We start from the raw sequence: 20,864 nt of genomic DNA, 5'->3' as shown, positions 1-20,864 counted from the left end.
TGATAGTGAAAATCAGAGCAAGCACTTCTCTAAGAAATGCGAGTTATTCCCAATACTAAGATATCTTCAGCTGCCTCTCATATGGCTCTAGCAGCAGAAGACTCACTGCTCCAATGCTTTAGACTGCAGCATGTTACAGGCAATGTCTGGTGACCCCTCAAAAAGAACATTCTTCCATGCAAATGGCAGGAAGCACATCCTCTTTCTTTTCCCACTTCGCATCCAGAAGACCCAAGCTGTCCTGGGTGCAAGATTAGCAGGAAAGCAGAAGTCCCAGCGTATCCTAAGGGGCACTCCACCTCCCCAGGAGAACTTTCTCAGTCCCGCGTATGAATTCTACTGCAGATCTGTTTCATTTCCATTCTCATCGCTTCCAAGTCTTGTCTAGGTTTCCCTCTGGGAGTTGCCTCCCATTCTTCTCTTAGTTCTAAGCCTTCAAATGGTTGCAACCACAGCTAAGAGTCACGTTCATCTAGAAGATCTCTGGATTTTATTTATCTGTGTATTTATTTATTGGTACTGGACACTGACCCCCGGGGTGCTCTACTACTGCATTACATCCCCAGGCCTTTTTTTTTTTTTTTTTGAGACAGGGTCTCGCTAAATTATCCAGGCTGGCCTTGGAGCCTCCTGCCTCAGCCTCCTGAGGAGCTAGGATTACAGGTGTGCACCCCTGAGTCCAGCTTGATTTTATTTATTTATTTTTAAATATTTTTTTTTTTTAAGAGAGAGGAGAAGGAGAGAGAGAGAGAGAGAGAGAGAGAGAGAGAGAGAATTTATTTATTTATTTTTAGTTTTCGGCGGACACAACATCTTTGTTTGTATGTGGTGCTGAGGATCGAACCCAGGCCGCACGCATGCCAGGCGAGCGCGCTACCGCTTGAGCCATATCCCCAGCCCCCAGCTTGATTTTAAAGTAATCCAATTTCTAAGGCCCTTGACACCAAACCACCTCCCACAAACTATATCAGCACCTTACATGTTAATTAGAGCAACTGTTCTTAAAGACAAAAATATATATTTATCAGTAATACTGTTTTCCCAATTACAACTATTCTAGCAGTGTGTTTTCTACCACTACTCAGTGTAATGTATTTTAATAATATTAGGGATTATACAACTATAGCAGAGTACTTTGGAAACCTAATCACAATGTATAACATTTTAATAGGAAAATGTATTCCAAATGAATTTTATGTCACTAATATTAAACTGTAGATAATACTAAAAACAACAACAACAAAACCCTAAAACAAAACTCTAAGGTGAGTCCATTCCCTACTGTTTACACAGCAAACATTTAATATACAGAAAGACCAAGCAAACCAAGGAGATTGTAAATTTAATTCCAAATGGTGTCTCTCTGCTGTCACCAGGAACCTGGTCCAACTGTAATATTATCCTTAGCAGAGCATGATGATGATGATGATGCAGATAAATTTGTTTTCTCCAGTGTCCTGGTGTATCCCAATTCACAGAGTTTTGAATTTTTTTGTATCATTATTTCATTAAGGCATTGTTTGCGAACTGACAGCACTATAATAAGGTATTCTTATGTCTTAAAGGAATGAATGAATATTCACAGCATTTGCATTAAAGTAAAAAGAAGATCCAGAAAAGCTTGCATTTACATGAAATGTACTGAAGTTGTTGCAGGGAGAAAGAGAAATCCAGATACTAAGTATTTATTGTAATTGCCATTAATCACTTCTCCTAATTTGCAAGCGGTTTAAAACATTTCACTAAACCTATTAACAAGTTAACAATGGCTGAAATAGGACTCTTCACTCTCATCCAGCATTTAAAACATTTGGTTTTGCCATCATGTACCCCTTCCTCTCCCACGGATCCATGGGATTCCAGATTGGCTTTCCAGTTCACTGTCATTTCCCTGGTGGTTACCACATACCTCCTAATTGGTCTCCTTGCCCGAGTCTCACCTCCTTCTAACTTATTAACCACACTGAAACCAAAGTTACCTGCGACATGCAAATCTGAGGCACTGCACCCCACTGAGAACACTTTAGCATTCCACAGGGCTCAGGATCCAGTCCTCACTCTGCCCTGACTGGCCCTTCCCCATGCAGTGTCCTCTTCCCCAGCCCTCCTCACTTCCTGTGCCTCTCCTCCTCCTGGTCCTGCTCCAAGCACACAAAGCATCATTCATTCCTCAGCTGGGACGCTTCTGCTTTCCAGAACAGGGACACACTATTCCCTTCAGGTCTCAGCTTGAACACAACATGTCCCTAACCCTTAGGACAGGTAAGGACGCCTCCAACAGAATTCCAGAGCAACCCGCTGTCCTGTCCCTCTTAGCCCCTATCGTTTTGCTGCTTATATGCCCTACAAGATAGACTTGATCGATGGCAATGGCTGCTCCCAACCTTCTCCCAAATTTTTATGTTTTTTAAATTTTTGAGATAGTGTTTCAATATGTTGTCCAAACTGGCCTCAGATTCCTGGCCTCCAGTGATCAGCCTTATCATAAGCAGCCGGACTACAGACATGCACCTCCACATCCAGCTCCCAAACTATCTTTAGTGATTAGTACTGTGCCTGGGACATTGTATAGTTGTCTAAGAAACTTCTGTTGAATGAATGAGTTCTTGAATGCACTCTTGCCTTCTGTGCTCCACATTTCCCAGTCTTTAACAGTAGAAAAACCCCAAAATGTGCATCAAGTGCCTGGGAGACTGAGTTCCAACTTTCAGTTCACTAAGCAGGCATCATATGTTGTTTCAAAACACCTTGGTGTGTTACTGTTCTAATTGTTGATAAAATTGAGAAAGGTTTGGTCTTATTTGTGCATCTCGAAGAGAGGAGGGGGGTCCATGGAATATGTGAGCAACCCCACTGCCATTTTTGTATCACAAGCAGACTATAATAAAAAGAAAATTTAACATTTCAGAAAGCAAGCTACTTAAATCCTAGTAACTCAATTAAGGAAGAACTCTTTTGAAAAAATCTAGCCTTAAGTGTCTTTTCCCCAAAGTTGGGGGAGGGGGGGCGGGGAGTGACAGACTGACATATAGGCTACAAAATTCAAGTGTTCTAAGCATCTGTCATTTGCATGGTTCTGCCTGTCCCTAACCCAGCTGGCTCTAGGTTAACAAATCCCCTTAATGTGAATCCCTGAATGAATTAAAAAAAAAAAAGGGCTAGTGCAGAGTGTGTAAAAATAACCAGGTAAACAGGTGTGACAGCAGCAGGCCATGCTTAGCGGCTTAGCAACACTGCCTTCATTCGCACAGCACTTTATACTTCGCAAAGCACTTCTGCATCCATTTGGTCTACACTCTAAAAAGTGGTTCGACCTTTCATCCCCACTATTTGACAGTTGGCAAAGGAGAAGCCCACAGAGGTCAGGTTCTTTGCTCAAGGTCACAGAGTCGGTGGCATCCAGGAATCTGGGTTCTTTCTATACCCTGTGCTCTGATCGGCTTGCCCACTGCTACTGGGAGCAGAGAAAAAGTCACAGGACACAGGTCACTTCGTTAGCAGGAACACTTTCCCCTCTCCCTCTTCTCATTGCCCTTTCTTCCAAGGTGGACTTTAAGGGGCAAGATCAGGGAAAATGGAAGCCAGGGTCAGCATGAAAGAAAAGAGAGAAAGAAATCTATCTTCTTCCATTTCCTCTAAATACCACTAACTCCATTTCTCTAGAAAACTGCTAACACCAAACATTCTCCTGGGAGATGCTGAGTGAAAGCCGTCTATCAGGCCAGGCTGGCTCCACATGCCACAGCTATCTATCCATTCCTCTCTAAGGAAGGGAAGGTGACTGTCCACAGAGGATGCCCCATACCCAGGGCAGGGCCTGGCTCATTGAAGCGTTGTCCGTTTTGCTTTGTTTCCCACCTGTATGTTCACAAGGAAGCAACCAGGAACTCATGGGAAGAAGGCCAGCTTTTCTGCCTTGAAACCTGCAGATCTGTCGTCTTCCCAGGTACAGGCAAGTAAAACTAACACAATCCCTGCCATCCTGCATTTGTGCCCCGGTCAAGCAGTACATGTTCATTACCAAACATGCCTACTGAAAAGAAGGAATGTGCAGGAAGAGTTCTAAGGTATTATGGTATGAAATAACCAATTGATCAGCATTTAAAAATGCTTTTAATAAAAGGATTTATATGAAGGAGTTCAACCTGATATGGCTTGGGCACTAAAATGCAGATTCTCCATGTAGAAGTCATGTGCCATCAAATAGATCCAGGGGGGGAACATTCACTGTGTGCCGGGACAGGGACACATCCAACTTCAGTGTCTCCAAGGGATACCAGAGCAACAGGCAGTGTCGCTCAGCCTGTCTTGAAAAGGTACACGTATGTGACCAGAACTTCTGGGTATTAATCCAAAGAAACAGACATGTGCAAAGAAGTCTCTTAACACCATGTACAAAAGGAAGAAAACAGAAACCACCTGAACACCTAACCCCAGAGGGCTGGTTAAATGAATGATGGGATGCCAGGTGATAGAATGCCACCCCCCCACCATCACATTTCAAATGAATATTTCAATCAAGGGAAATTGCCTATGATATAAAGTAGAAAAAGGTGACAATTCTGCTCTAATTATCTATATGCAAAGAAAAGAGATGAGAAAACTATGCACCAAATACAGGTCTCCAGGCAGTGGGCTTGCCCAAGATTCTTATTTTCTTCTTGATAACCTATATTTTCCTTCTTCCTGTAATAAAAATATTCTAATTATTCATTAACTAGAATAAAATTAATAAATATAGTTTTTTTTAAAGTGGACATCCTCTTCAAAAGGAAGATAAAGGGAAACATTGCAGGTTATCTCAGTAGCTTATGGTTGTTACTTTAAGATTTTTTTTTTCTATTTTTGAAAAAATACACATAAAATTTTATCATTTTAATAATTGTTAAGTGTATAGGTCAGTAGCGTTGAATACATTCACACTTTTGTACAACAATCACCACCATCCCATCTCCAGAACTTTTATCATCTCAAATTAAAACAATTCCCTATTCCCCTTTCGCTGGCCTCTGTGAGCTATTCTGTCATCCACCTCTCTGAATATAATCATTCTAGATATCTCACACAAGGAGAATCATACACAGTTGTATATTGCATCTGGCTTAGTTCACTTAGCATATGTCTTCAAGGTTCTCCAATGTTGTAACACACATCACAATTTCATTCCTTTTTAAGCCTGAATAATAAATAGTCCATTTTATGAATATGCCATGATTTGTTTTAGGCTAGCTTTTTAAAAAAAAAAAAAAAATTAATTTTTAACCATGTCTGAACATCAAAATGGCCAGTAGTTCATAAAATTGAAGAGGTTTATCACCAGGAGAATTTAAAAATGTCAAATGGTGCAAATTAAGAGAAAAAGTTATTTCACACAGAAAGACAAACTCTCTTCCTAAATGCTATATTCACTATATAAATATATACTAAAAGCTATATTTTGGAATAGGGAGGAAAAACTGCTACTCACTATAATAACAAGGAGCGGCCCCGACCTCAGGTATCCAAGGATTTAATGTCTATGTGCCATTTTGTACAAGCAATGACAAAGGCTGACACAGAAATCGGAATAGAAGGGAGATGGTCAAAAAGACCTTAAAGGGGTGGGGTGAGGTGGCAAGTGCCTGTGATTCAAGCCACCTAGGAGGCTGAGGCAGGAGGCTGGCAAGTTTGAGGCCAGCCTGGGCAACTTAACAAGACCCTGTCTCAAAATAAAAAATAAAAAGGTCTGGCATATACCTTGGTGGTAAAGTACCCATGGGTTCAATCCCCGGTACTGCAAAAGAAAAAAAACCGACAGTCATGGGAAACCAGAAACTCTTCTAGGCTAATGGAAATGTTCTATGTCCTAATGGGGTGTGGCTGTGCATGGATGTGCATATGCCATTTGTCAAAACTCACGGACTTATACACTTAAGAGCTACACATATCACTGTATGTAATTTATACTTCACTACTTGTTTTAAAAAAGAGAGAAAAACAGTGCCCCTCCCAACCCCTCATATCAGAGTAAATAAGAATTTCAGGAAAACAAAGGATTCTGCAATCCAACTACCGATGCTCACTGCCACCAGTGGTGTTCGGCCCGTGGTAGGTTCTCTAGTGGCCCTGGAAGTAGGCCCAGGCCCCCTTCCATTCACCAGTGAAGCTCCGGTAAACATGTACTGGGCTAACTACCCACACTGCCGGGGCACCTGCCCACCCTGGGCAAACACTCCCATAGGTGTGAGCCCTGGGTGGCGAATGCCTCTGTGTGGGAGTAGAAATGAGGTGCGCCCTGTTGCAGGTCCGGCTCCAGGACAGGTGTCTTCCCAGGTGATGCAATGTTGCATCCCAAACTGCCCCACCCCAAAGAAACAACAAGGTCTCTGGAAGGCGTGAGGGAGCCTGTGGCATCTGAATGTGTGGTATGAAGTTGAAGAGGGCGATACCCGGGCTCCCTTGTCAGGTTGGCCAGCTATCTTCTGGGTTACCGTGGTACTGGACTTGGCTAGAACCATGAAGAGGTGAATGTACCTCTTTCCTATTAAGCATCGTTATTTGTTACTCTCCTTTGCACAGTTTGTCTTTACAAAATGTCAATTTTAGGCCACACATTGTGGGAGGCCTCACATCCTAGCTATGGTGAATTTTCTGCCAAATTAAGAGATCTAGAGTTTTGTTGTTGCTATTATTGGTGTGTGTGTGTGTGTGTGTGTGTATGTTTGTGATCTGCTATTTCAGATTCTCCAAATTAAAATGCATGACCCAGTGGCCAACAGCTTGCTGGGTTGTTTATTAAAGAGCACAAACTCCTTATCATCTTAAACACAGTCTTAGAAACAAAACAGCCACACCTAGGCCAAGTGGCAAATTAGAACATGACAGGGACTCAAATACTTCCCTTGACTTAATGTTATATATTATAAAACAGAGCAGGGACTTTGAGAAGCTTGCCGACGTGGATTCACTACCATTTTAGTTGAAGAAAACAAACTGGAGTGACCAACCCTCAGCATAAATGCCCACACAGAACTTACAGCACCGAGCTTCCAGACAAAAGTACTCTTCTTTGGGTCACTCACAAAATACGTGACCTTAGGAAACATTCTCGGAAACTGTAACCACAAAGCTCACTTCTGCCCTCCTCCTTCTAGCCTCATCTTGCTCCCTTGAAAAAGTCTCATTAACCTAGCAACAGCTTCTGTTTTCCAGTCATTTAATTCCAGTTAGATGTCTTGAGGTGTCTTGGCCTCATTTTTTCCAGTCACCTGCCACTTCCTGTCTAGCATTCCACTCCTTAACTCCCCCCACCCCCAGCCTCAGCCAAAGGTCCTCACTGCTGCTTGTCTCTGTGCAGGTGGGAGGGGCCAGGGGGCCAGGAGGTGACAAAGGGCTGGGCGAGGAGGTACTCAGGCACTGCCCAGCCTCCAGTGCTGCAGGATAAGGAGCTCCACACCACCTTGCCCTGAGGCTGGGGACAGATGTCATCCAAGTTGGGAAGAAGATTGCAGATTCTTTTAAAGTTATTGATGAACCTTTATTTTATTTATTTATATGTGGTGCTGAGAATTGAACCCAGTGCCTCACACATGCTAGGCAAGTGCTCTTACCACTGAGCTACAACCCCAGGCCCAAAGACTGCAGATTCTTACAAAAAAAGTGACCTCTGTGCAGAAAAGCAGTCTTCTCACAGCGCCAAGGATGTCATAATCACCAGAAGCCCCGCCAGACTAGTCCCAGTAAAACACCCTTAAAAATCTAAAAATAGGCTTGGGTGGGGTGGTGCACACCTGTTATCTCAGTTACTCTGGAGGCCAAGGTAGGAGGGTCGAAAGTTCAAGGCCAGCCTGGGCAATTTAGCAGGACCCTGTCTCAAAATAAAAAATTAAAAGGGCTGAGAATGAAGCTCAGTGGTTGAGTGTTCCTGGGCTCGATCCCCAGCACTGCAAATAAATAAATAAATAATACGATTGAGAACCTGCAAGCTAACTTAAAGCCAAAGGTACTCCCCAAGAGCTGGTTCTTTGTCTCTAAGGACCCCAGGACATTTCCTGAACCAGATGTATAAGCTGTTTTTAGGTAAGACTTTATCTACGTGAATAAATACTCTCCTTTGCTCAAAAACAAAGAACCAAGTCGTCTGCCTTCTCAGGATGGGCTTAGAAACTCGTTGGGCATAAAGAAGCAATCATATAAAGTTGTGGTGCAGACGCCTTCCAGTGGCCTGAGATAAAAGTCTCCTCCGATGCTGTCTTGGTCACTTTAAGCTCATCTGTTCTCATAGTGTCAGAAGTGGTATTTGCTTGTTGGCCTGGAACCTGAATGAGTCCAAAGCCATGGAAATAGGAAAAGCAAGCAAACAAAAACAGAGCCTGTGTTTGTATGGCTTCATAGGAAGCTGCTGGTGGACCTGTCTTGTCACTGGCTTTATCTCAGCAGATCAGTGGTACCATTTTGATGAGCAGAGGGAAGAGGCGGGCTGCAGCCTGGACACCAGCCCACACTCCACTCAGCTGCAGGGGCTCAGCCTCCCCCCCAACCTCCGCACGTGCTGCTCTTGTTGCCAAAACCTTGTCCTTGTCCACGATGCCAATCTAATAATGGGGACATGGTTTTGAGAAAAAGGAAAAAGATGGTTTATTGCTTTGCTAGCTACGGAGAAACACTGGGAACTCCTGTCCCAATGGCCGTGATTCTGCCCATCCGCAAGAACAGGGTTTTTTTTTTTTTAAGAGGTGATTCAGAGAAAATGAAATTAGGGAGGAGAGGTCAGGAAAGAGAAGATCAGGAAAAGATCAAGGAGGAGAAGGTTAGGGAAAAGATCAAGGAGAAAAAGGTCAGGGAGAAGAAGGTTGGGGAAAATAGAAAAAAAAAAAAACATGTTTCAAAGCCGCAAGGGATAGCCAGAGAGCCAAAGCAAGATGTCTAACTGGACAGTGTGTAACAAGGGTTCACTTGATGCTTTGGCTATATCCCTTGTGGCTTTGAAACATTCCCCCCACCCCCTTGCTCTGGCTCTCTGCAAAGCAAAGGTTTCATAAGTGTGGTTTTTGTTTGGTTTTTTTAAATCTGGATCTAAGCAATTTGAGGGTAGGGGCTGTCAAATATGGCAATGCTCCCTTCTCTTGTTCAAAGGATCATTCAGTGACATTAACTTCAGAAATTTTCATGAACAGAAGTAAAATTAGAGAAGGAAGTCCTGGGAGTGGCTGCACACACACGTGTAATCCTTTTAAACCCAGCAACTTGGGAGGCTGGGGCAGGAGGATCTCGTTCAAGGCCAGTTTCAGCAACTTAGCAAGGCCCTATGCAACTGAGCAAAACCCTGTCTGAAAAGTAAAAGGACTGGGGGATGTGGCTCAGTGGTACAGCAACCCTGGGTTCAATCTCTGGTACCCGCCCCCCCTCAAAAATAGTGAAGGAAAACAAGTGTCACAAAGTAGTACAGGATTTTTCCCAAAGGAGGTCTCCAAAGTTCTTTATTCTTAATTTTTCCTGGAATCTAAGAGAATTTTAGTTTTCTGGCCTAGAGCCTCTTCTGCATCTGAAGCAGAAAATTTAAAAGCAAGAACTTAATGCAGACTGGCTATTTTTGTTCTACTTTTGTTGTTGTTATTGAAATGGCTAGGTGGGCACAACAGGCAGCAAGAAGAGAAAACTGATAGTCAGCAACTGGTTAGTAGAAAAATGATAGAAGCAGATATAGGACCTCAAAATATTCTTTAAAAAATCCCCACCACAAACTCAGTGGTCTCACAATGCCCACCGAAGTAATGGCCACACAGGGCTCAAGACTGACCAAAGTCAATTCCCACAAGCTGGTGTCAAACTCTGTGCTATTTTGCATGTCAAATGTCAGGGGATATCCCTGACCGCCCAGCACAAGACGGGCATTCACAGGCCTCCAAAAACATTACATTGTTTTACACTAATTTATTAAGTTAGAGAAATATGCAATATAGGTTAGATGCTCAACATCACTAGTTCTCATATTTAAAAAGAAGAAGAAAAGTCAATGGTTTGCACTAAAAAGGGTCAACTTCAGTTATCAAGAAAATTCACTCATGTGGCTAGCTCATATCCAGATAAGGCTGCAGAAAATAGGTTTTCTCCACAGCAACTATAGAGTCACAGGTGCTCAAAAATACCTGATTTATCTTTTTTTAAAAAAATATCCAACCCAAGTTACTCTAGTATGTTATGCCAGGAGTTTTAGTGATTTTTATTTATCCCAACTCACATAGGACACTCCAGGGTCTCCCTTCCTCCCACCCCAACATGACCTGGCTTATCATTCCAAATCAAACGAGGAAAGTGGGGTGCAGTGGCACATGCCTGTAGTCCCCACTCCCCAGGAGGCCCAGCACTTCAGCAATTTAGCAAGGCCCTATGCAACTGAGCAAAACTGTCTCAAAAGTAAAAGGAGTTTGAGGCCAACCTGGGTACCCATTTCAAACCCAAAACAGCTGGGTTGGGGATGCAGCTAGTGGTAGAGTGCTTACCTAGCGGGCCTGAGGCCCTGGGACCAATCCCTGGCATGGGGGAAGGGGAGTGTGTGTAGGGGGGCGGGGGGGGTCATGCACACCAAGAAAGCAAAAAGAAATGGAAACCAAATGAGTGACCACTAATGTAAAGCTAGGCTTGTCACATCTAACAAGTGCCGCAGCAACAACAACATTGTACCACACGCTTCAAAACCTGCCTTTTAAGAATTTGACCTGTTGTTAGAAAGACATATAGACCTTGTCTGCAGGTGTGATGGACACTCCTGGAAAGAAGCATTCTGACAAAGCAGTATTTAGGCTAGTCATCAAACCACCTCAACTGATCAACAATGAGTAAACCTACTAACCACAGGATTATACCTTTGTGTCTCTGGAAACAACCTACTTACCAAAGTCATCTAAAAAGCACTTTTAAAAGGAGATGAACATCCAAAGAGATTAGGGAAACACAGGGCGGGGTGGGTGGGTAGTGAAGGTCAAATGCACTGAGGAGGTCACAGTGTCCTTGATTAAATAGGAAGGTGTGATCTCATTTTCTATGTATGAATAAGAAGATTCAATTGGGACCAAAGCACCCCAGGCAAAAAAGTCCAAGGCAGGCACAGAAAGCCCAGCACCCGCTAGTCACTTGGATGTCCCCTGAAACTTGATGTTACCAAAGACCAAACAAGAAACAATAGGGCAACACCCAGCAAGAGGGATTGCAGCATGCTCAGGTAGTCAAAGATTCTGCTGCCTCTTAAAATCATACTTAAATATTTTCAAATGACTTGAGGAAAACTGCTTGTTTTTTGATACCACATACAAACACACATGCTTCCTCAATTTTGTTTTAAAAAAACAGGTGGGCGGAAGAGACCCAAATTGTTAAAGGAGTTTTTTCTTCAGAGAGTAATTAGAGGTATTCCCCCACCCCTTTTTAGTATTTACCAACATTAAACAACAGGCATATATTCTTTTTATAATGAGAAAAACAAAACAATTATTTTGAAATTTACTTCATTATTAAAGAGTGGGCTGGGTGGAAGAAGAAAACAGAAGGAAGAGGTCTCCCCAAGGTTATTGAGAAAGAGCTTGAGATTTACATTTCTGTTTTTAAGCACCTTGGAAAGTGGGCCAAAAAAGGATACTTTGATTACTATTAATTACTGAAGACAAGCTCTGCCTGGCAGGGTCCCTTCCATGGCTCAGTGACCCTGGATGAAGAGCCCCTTCCCAGTAAGGGCTGGAGCTGCATACCACACTCACCGTCTTAATTCCCATACTTCCTGGTCTAAGGGGAAACTTTCATTTGTTTCTGGTGGGTTGTTTGTTTCTGGGTGTGTGTGTGGTTTCTCTACTCAGTAGATATTAAGAACGTGCTTTAATCTCTTTTTCTTGGACATCTCTACCTACCTCCCCCTCTTTCTTCTCCCTCCCCCCTCCTCCTTCTTTCTCTCTTTCCCATTTATTATGACATTCATAATTTGAGACCCTCTTACACTTGGAAGACTAACACTAGATTTCCTAAATTTAAAAATGGTGGGCTGAGGAACCACTTTAACACTCTTGTTATGCATCTCCAGTAACTGTAACAATCCATATGAAAAACTCTTCATTCACAGACAAACACCCTGGGTCTCAGAAGGATTATATTGGACCCTATCAAATTCTGTGACTCATTAGGAGTCATCTGAATACCTGATGTTACCAAGCGAGGCTGGAGAGTGGATTACGCCACACTCTGAAGGGTACTTTTCCCCTTAATTGAGAGCAATTGCAACTTTCTTTTCTTTTTCAAAGTCTTCACAGCAAAGGAGTCCTTAACATTTTAAGTGCTATTAAGTACCTTTCAAAAAAGTTCTAATTTATTCTACATAATCTGGTGGTCTTGGCATTAAAGGAAATCAAGGATTTTGTTTAAAGTTTAATTTTAAACAAACAATACTCCTTTTAACATTGTGAAATCAAACAGACTTTGTGGGTCTTTAAAAAGAAATGCATAGTTTAAAATATTTAAAATATGCTTAGTTTAAAATCCTTCCTCTTTCCTTAACAAACTGTATCGATCTAATGAAAAATATCAACTTCAAACAATTTTATCTTGAGGTTATCTATCACTTGTTCATTTTTTCCCCTTGACCAAGGGCTATGACAACCTTATTAAAATAAGGTATGGTTTGATTTAATTATTTGAATAATGAACTTCTTGGTTATAATTTTCTGTTCTTAGGAGCCTTCTTTCTGATTGTCCTACATCTGTTGAGTCTTCAAAGTTCAAAATATGACAAGATTAAATTTAGACCTAGGCTGAGAATCTGAAAAACTAGAACTTATTTCCAAGTTTCTAGGAATCCTGGGCAAATTTAATTGTGTAAACCCAACTAGAGGAAGCAGACAGTGGATGGATAAGGGCCAGGTGGGTGTGGACTTGAACTTCAGCTCTGCCATTTACAGCCTATGTGATCTTGGGCAAAAGAAATGACTTGCCATGTTTAAGCTTCTCATTCTTCCTTCAGACATAACATGTGCTGAAATATTATAAGCACATAGTAGGTGCTCAATGAATGTAAGTGAATAATGCTTTCGATTTGCAATCTACAAAAGTGGAGACCAAAGGATAATTCTAGATGTAGTTATCATAAACTGTTTTACATAACCAGAAGATGCTGCAAACATCATTTTACTTTTAGTTTCTGCAATAATAGATATATTCTTATTCTTTCTTATGGTACTTATGTTTAGTATTAAAAAGCAGGTCTGGGCTGGGGTTGTAGCTCAGTGATCCTCAGCACTACATATAAACAAATGAATGAATGAATGAATGAATGAATGAAAGAAATACAGGTCCATCAACAACATATTTTATATATATATATTTAAAGCAGGTCATTCCATATAACATTTTTCTTTGGTATAGAATTCAAGTCCACCCTCAACCTATCAAAACCACACTCACACAAAAAAAGACAATATGTATTGCGAGAATAAATATTCCATAATATGGATTTCCTTTCTGATTGAGCTATGATAGAGAATCTACATACATTATGATAATGTATATGCATCATCTGATTTGCATTATCATACAAATAAATGATGTTGGTGGAGAACATCAGGAGGCACTGCATAGAATGCTACAAGGCCTCTTGGTAGCCCCCCCCCCTCCACACACTCTAAGAGCTCTGAGACTATGGGTGTGTAATTCCTTTATGTGGCCACATATGTGGAGTTTATTCAACTTTCAGTGGAATCTTGCACATAGCAGAATTTCCGTTCTAAAAGTTCTGTCCACATTTTTGAAGGAATCACAGACTGGTGTTATAATCGTTAAAAAAAAACAAAAAACAAAAAAACACAAAACTCGTCCAAGTCCAAGAAACATCAAAATTATTTGCTGTCCTTTTGTTCCTTGACAAGTCACAGGCATGAAAGAGGCATGCTTTACTTTTTAATTTTGCATTTCTTAATCACTCCAAAGCATGCAAAACAGTCGTTGCATTGATCTTCGCACTCCCCAGTCACCTCACAAACTCAGGGTTCGTATATTACTTATTAATAATCATCATTCACTACAGCAAAGTATAATACACCTGCCCACTGGGTGGCTGGAAACCTACATGTGTCCATCTCTCTAAAACTACAATTTAAAAAAAAAAAAACTATACCAAATAAAAAAGCATTTTAGTCTAACTTCTTTGAAGCACAATAAAGAGGAGAAAAGAACCAATTAGCAAAAAGTAGCTGTATGTTAGGCTTCCGAAAATATGCAGGTCCCATCTCCAAATTCTCTTCCTGGGCCTTAGAATATAACTGCAACCCGCCAGAGGCCCTGTTTAAAAAAAAAAAAAAACAAAAACAAAAACAAAACCCAAAACCGGTCCCCCAGGCAAAGCGCAGGGTACAGTACCCTGCCGCTTGAGAAAGCCTGCAGCGCTAGATATGCAATGACGCCACTTGGAGAAAGCATAAGAAACAAGGACGAGAGGCAACAACAAACAAAAATGTGTTCCTCCTTTTTAGTGGTCCAACGCGTGGGGGCGTGTGTTAAAACCCCCAAAGTACAGAGAAGATAGTCAATGATCGACATAACAAGACTCGTTTGGGACACCCTTACTCCTTATCTAGGCTATAAAAAAAAAATTTAAAAAAATCAGAAGTACCTGGAAAATCAACTTACACACGTTGTAAGACAAAATCTCCCTACCATCCTCGTCCCCACCAACCGTGGATAAGTAAAACCCCAGCACTTAAGCTACTAGAAAGTACATTTGAGTTATGGATCCGAGGTTTACATAATCGCAAATTACATAATACTCCTCCTGTGCACTAAAAAACCCTTCTATAGGTGAAGTTCATACCCTCGGTCTTTGGTCTTTTACCATTTGCCAGAGAGAGCTGGAAAAGTCCCCTGAATAACTGGGAAGAATCGAGGGAATAGGGTGCTGGAAAAGTCATCCTTGTCAAGCTGCAAACCCAACAAATGTTCCAGGATAAAGGGTCTCGGAGCAGGTGATTCCCCTCTGGTCCATCCCCTGGCGCCTGGCATCTAAGGCCCAGGCAGAGCGAGCAGGCGCAGGGTGCCGGGCACAGGGTGCGGGGCGCGGGGCGGCGCTGCCAGGGCGGGCAAGGGGCGCGTCCGGGGCTTACCTGCTCCCCGAAGTCGATGGCTATGTTGGTGATGCCCAGGGGCACCAGGAACCGGATCAGGGGCCAGTAGTGCGTGAGCGCCGGGAATTTCACCATAGTCCCCACCGTGGGCTGACCCCACACACATCTGCCGCCGCGAGGGGACTCTGCAGGGAGGTGAGGGGCGAGCGGGGGTGCGGGCGGACGGAGGCCGCGTTCGGCGGGGCCTCGGGGCGGCGGCGGCGGCGGCTCCTCCTCGCGGCTGCGGCGCCCTCTCCAAGCGCGGCTGCTCTAGCAGGAGATCCGCAAGCTCAAGTCCATCCCTGCTGCCCTCCCACACAACAAAGATCTGCCGGGAAAAAAAAGAGGAGGGACGGCGGCGGCGGCGGCAGCAGAAGGTTCTGCTGACAGCGGCTCCATTATAAGCGCTCTGGGGCCCGGAAATAAATAAATAACCGCGCGCACGAGGCGCCGCCGCTGCCGCCGCCGCCGCCGCGCGGAGGAAATCATGGGCGGGCGCGGAGGCGCGGACACCGCCGGCGACCCGGGCGGGGCTGGGGGGCACTGGGGAGGGGGCCGGGCCGGGCGCGCCGGGGCCTCCTCCCCCGCCGCCTCCTGCGCTCGGCTCGGCCGCCGGGGGCGCTGTGCACGCACAGGCCTCCGCAGCCGCGTCCCGGGCGCGCGGGGTGGGACTCGCCGCGGTGCCTCTGCCGACCCAGGGGCGGCGTCGCAGCCGGCCGGGAAGCGGGGCTGGGGCGCGGCGCGGAGGCCCGAGAGACGCGGCACGCGCCAAGGGTGGCGGGGAAGGGCAGGGGCTCTGGGCCATCTCAAGGCCCCGGGCCGCCTTGGCTGGGCAGCCGGGCCCTCGTGTCCCCGCGTCATCCCGGGAGGGCCAAAACGTCGGCAAGACCTGGGAGCCCGGGCAGGCAACCAGAGCGCTAACGCGCGAGTTGGGATCTGGGCGCAGGGTCCGTGGGCCGCGGGACTGGGGAGGCCCCTGGCCCCGCTGGCGGGCGCCACGCAAGCCCCATCCCAGGGCAGCTGGCCTGGATGTGGGCGGGTAGGTGCGGGGAGCTGCTCCCGGCCGGCAGTGGAGGCTGCTTCGCGGAGCTGAGGGACCGGGAGAAATGGAGGTGCCGCGGGCCAGAGAGACCAAGGTCGCCGAGAAGTGAATCCCTCTTTCAGGATTTCCAGGGGCGACCGTGATCCGCTTCCCCTTGGGGAAATACAGAGGGCAACAAGGACCCGTAGGCTCCCAAGGGCCGGGTGCCTACGGAGGAGCTCTGACTTGTCTTAGCAGTTTGCTAACATTGTGCAACTATTGTTTAAAAGAGCGAGCGAGCCACCTAGTAAAGGCTTTCTTTAAAGGGAAAGAAAATTCTGTTTTATAATTCTGTGTCCACAGTGATTTTCAGATAATTAGCTGCCGTGCTGAGAGGCTTACTTAAAACTCAACAGTATGCCAAAGGCAGCATCCATCCCACGCCCAGCAAACTACCATGGGAAGGCGCAACCTGGGGAATGAAAAGGGCCTCTTTGCTGCACTGGCTTCATGGGCATGTGACCTGTGCAGACAGACACCCAGGGCCTGGCACTTAGCGGGACTTGTCATTGGTGCAGCACTCTGCTCTTGTGCTCTTGAAGCTCTTTAATTTGAGCACAAGGGGCCTTGCGTTTTGATTTTGTCCTGGGCTGGGCAAGTTTTGTAGGCTGTCTTGCACTATTTTGTACCCTCTGACACATCATTTTTTAAGTTTATAAGCATAATGAATTAAAGTAGCTTATTATTGAAAATAATAAAATATTTTATACTCAGGAATGAACCTATTACCTCACATTTAGCTTTCTAAAGTTTATGTGAGTAGTGAGCTTGAGACCCCAGTGTTTGGATGCAGATATTTCACAACTGTATTGAAAATATGAAATATTGCCATATATTATGCCCTTTAAAAATACTCTTTAAATTCCACATAATCTGAACAAGAAAATCATGTAACCCCAAATTATATCACCTATAATTAAAATGAAGCTCTAGTAATTATTTATTGTGTTAAATGTGTCAAACAGCAACATTTAAAGGATTTTCCAGCAAAACAGAAAGTTCTTGTATAGGGTACTCTTAATAGGAGCAAGTTCCTGAAAGGTGTGTATTTAACTATGACTTTAAGTATACAAAGGGTTATTTAAAGGAATTCTCTGGGAAAGAATTCTTTTTGCAAAGCAAATAGAGCCTCCTGATTGAACCATTCTTTTACTCTAGGTTTTCATAGGCTCATTTCACCTAAACTGGTCTAATTACATGACCTTTGTCTGGAGTGTAGGATTGATGAGGTCCTAGATCGATCCTCATCAAGGCCAGTTTGCTTTCACTGGTCTCTGGACAGGGTCTGTCACTTCCCTATTGCTGCCAGTATAAAAGCACACTTTTTATCTTACTGCAGAACTGTGAGAAATTTCTAGTGAATCAAAGGCTGTTATCCAGAGCTACAGATGTAGCCCAGTAGTAGAGTGCTTGCCTAGCTTGCAGAAGGCCCGGGGTTCCATTGCCAGTATCAGAACAATAAAAATGTCATCCTTGTTTGAGTATTTTAAAAGTATACTTTTAAATGAGTGATTGTGTCATCTTTAACTAAATCAAAGAGTACTTTGGAGATTTGTGAAAGTAAATGGGGCATCAAAGTCAAAATCAGATAACAGAATTTAAAGGGAATTTTGTCCCCCTTCCCTTTAAACTGTGTAGTTGTTTGTAAAGATAACTCTAAAATACAAATAATAGCAATGAGTGAAAAGTTTTCCAAATTACCCCAAAGCCAAGAAGAAATCCCAAAGTTATTTAAATTAGATTCAGAGGATGTTATCTTTTGGAAGATATAGCTTTGTCTTCTGTTTTTAAAACTCATATTTGATTGCTTTTAGCTAAATATTATTACAAAATTTATAGACTACATTCAACAATGTACATATGTACATAAAGGAAAAAATACTGGGAAAAAACTGAAAATATGCTCAACACCTTGAAGTAGTTATGATAGCTATGTGGAATGAATATGAGTAATTATTACTTTCTTTTTGTATTTTCCTGTGCTTAACATAATGACAATGAGTAAGTTAATAAAAAGAAGGCCTTTAAAAAATATATTTTTAGCCAGGGTTGGTGGTATATGCCTATAATCCCAGTGGTTGAGAAGGCTGAGGCAGGAGGATCATAAGTTCAAGCCTCAGCAATTTGGTGAGGCCCTAAGCAACTTAAAGAGATCTGTCTCAAAATAAAAGGGCTGGAGATGTGAAAAACAAGAGAGAGAGAGAGAGAGAGAGAGAGAGAGAGAGAAATTCTAAAACACTGAAAAAGCAAATTAGCATTGATTTTGGAGCATGGAAAAGTTACTTTTTGCCAAACAGCTTCATAAATGATCAGCAATATTTTATCATTTTTGTGCCTAAAATTATTGTTAAGTCAAAATTTTTAAGAAGATCATGCAAAAAGAATAAACATTACAAAGGTTTGATTTCCCCACCCCTACTCTGCACCCAATCCTGCACTTGCTCTTAAATGAATAAGTTCCAGTTACCCCCAAGGAACATCTGTTATGAAGGACAGAATCCAGTATTATGCATCTGACTCTCCAGTTCTAGAACTCTGTAACTCAGATCTTGACGCTGTAACGGGGGCTCACCCAATGCTTTGACTATATCCCTGTGGCTTTGAAACTTACATGTTTTTTTTTTTTTCTTTTTTCCCAGTCTTCTTCTCCCTGATCTTCTTTTCTCTAACCATTTCCCTTATCTCCTCTGATCTTTTCCCTAAACTTGTCCTCCCTGATTTTCTTTTCCCTGATCCTTTCCTTCCTGATCTCTCCTCCATGATCTCATTTTCTCTGAATCACTACTATAAAAGCCCCCTATTCCCCCTGATGGGAAGAATCACACTTTGGGACAGGAGTCCTCTGTGTTTCTCCTTTGCTGGCAAAGCAATAAGCCGTCTTTTTCCTTTTCCTCAAAACTATTTCCTCGTTATTGGATTGGCATCCTTGTGGACAAGGACCGAGGTTTCAGCAACAACAGGATGCTGAAATGACATCACATTAGGATTGAAGCGATGAGTGTGGTTTGGAAGCAGATGCCAATGCAGATCCGTATAAGCTTGATCTGATGGAATTATCTACATGGGGCACACATGATTACCTTATATTATGTATTTAGTATAACCCAAGTATTTAACAGTTTTGATAGAAGACTTAATCCTGGAGATTGGTGTCTGATTTTCAAATGAGCCATGAGCTCCCCACATAGAGGGGACCAGGTATAAATCCAGGCCTTACAGCTCTACATTTGGGCCTAGTGCACTGTGGATCCATGGCAAGGGGAAGTCTTCATTTCTTTTCTTTTTTTTTTTTTCAGTTGTAGATGGACACAACACCTTTATTTTCTTTGTATATTTATATGTGGTGCTGAGGATTGTACACAGGGGCTCATGTGTGTGAGGCAAGTTTCTACCACTGAGCCACAACCCCAGTCCCAGGGAAATCTTCATTTCTAACCTATTTGTGTTCATAAAACATCATCCTTTAGATGAAGTCATGATTTCTGCCCAGATTTTAGCTTCCAGAGAGAGAAAGAGAGCCAAAAGAGAAGTTGTTTCCCTTTTTCCAGTTGTAAATTTGACTTTTGCTATCTCTATGTCATTTTAGCCCCGATCCTAGTTGTAATTTGCCTGGGTGAATGATCAAAGTCAGTTTCTGTACTCCCAGCACATGCCAACAGTTGGAGGCAGGAGGTCACTGGCATGGATAAATTATCCCCAAACTGAAATTTTTCTGTAGATAAGCTGGAAATAACTAAATTCTGCCAAGAGTTACAGTTCTTACTTTTATAGATCTCTCTCTCTTTTTCTCTGGTACTGGGAATTGAACACAGGATGTTTTTATCACATCCCAGTCTTTTTTTTTTTTTTTTTAACTTTTTATTTTAAGGCAGGGTCTCATTGAGTTGCTTAGAGTCTTGCTGAATTGCTGAGGCTGGCCTTAAATTTGTAATCCTCCTGCCTTATCCTGCCCTCTTGCTGGAATTAGTGGGGATGGGCAGGGGTCCTACCACGCCCAGCTTAGTAACTTCTTTAATATTTCAAAGAGATCACACGATGCTTCAAAAATTACTTTTAAAAAAATGGGGAAGGGCTGGGGTTATGGCTCAGTGGTAGAGCACTCGCCTAGTACATGCAAGGCCCTGGGTTCGATCCTCAGCACCACATAAAAATATATAAAGGTATTGTGTCCAACTACAACTAAAAAAAATAGAAATGGGTAAGATTTCTCCATACTGATATGGAGTGATCTGCGTACTATTTTGTCAAGCTAGAAAGCAAGGTGCCAAACCATAAAATGGCATCCTATTTGGGGAGGGGGGGCAAAAAGGGAGAGAAATATGAATGTAGGTGAGAAAAGCATGTATGTGTGTGAATTTGCTTATATTTTAGAAAAGACTCACTAGAGGATAAGCCCAACATTAATTAAACGTTTATCTACAAGGGAAGGAAAAGAACAGAGTGGAATACGAGTGGAAGAAAGACTTCTCTGAATGTACCTTCTTATCTGATTTTGGCTTTGGAAGCATTCACGTTTTACACGTTGAAATAACAAAATTAAATCCACAGAAAAATTGTGGATTGCAGATGAAAACATTATACTTTTTTCCCCCCTTTTATTCCAAGGAAAGGATTTGACACAGCTTCAATCAAATCACAGCTATTTGCCTTATGAACTTTTATGAATTTTT

The 20,864-nt window shown here is 43.0% G+C and overlaps 1 protein-coding gene across 1 annotated transcript in view; it reads right to left on the bottom strand.

The window, feature by feature from the left end:
- Positions 1-15,593, bottom strand: part of Ankh (ANKH inorganic pyrophosphate transport regulator) — a 136,634-nt gene extending 121,041 nt beyond the window's left edge. The window contains exon 1 of the mRNA XM_027950369.2: positions 15,114-15,593. Within this exon, the coding sequence (XP_027806170.1) occupies positions 15,114-15,209 (96 nt within the window). The 5' untranslated portion in view covers positions 15,210-15,593. The remainder of the gene's footprint in view (positions 1-15,113) is intronic.
- Between the last annotated feature and the right edge of the window lie 5,271 nt (positions 15,594-20,864).

Source organism: Marmota flaviventris, chromosome 5 (assembly GCF_047511675.1).
Source record: "Marmota flaviventris isolate mMarFla1 chromosome 5, mMarFla1.hap1, whole genome shotgun sequence".
Taxonomy (NCBI): Eukaryota; Metazoa; Chordata; class Mammalia; order Rodentia; family Sciuridae; genus Marmota; species Marmota flaviventris.
Note: the sequence above shows the minus strand (reverse complement) of the source record. Positions and strands in the feature narration are given on the sequence as shown.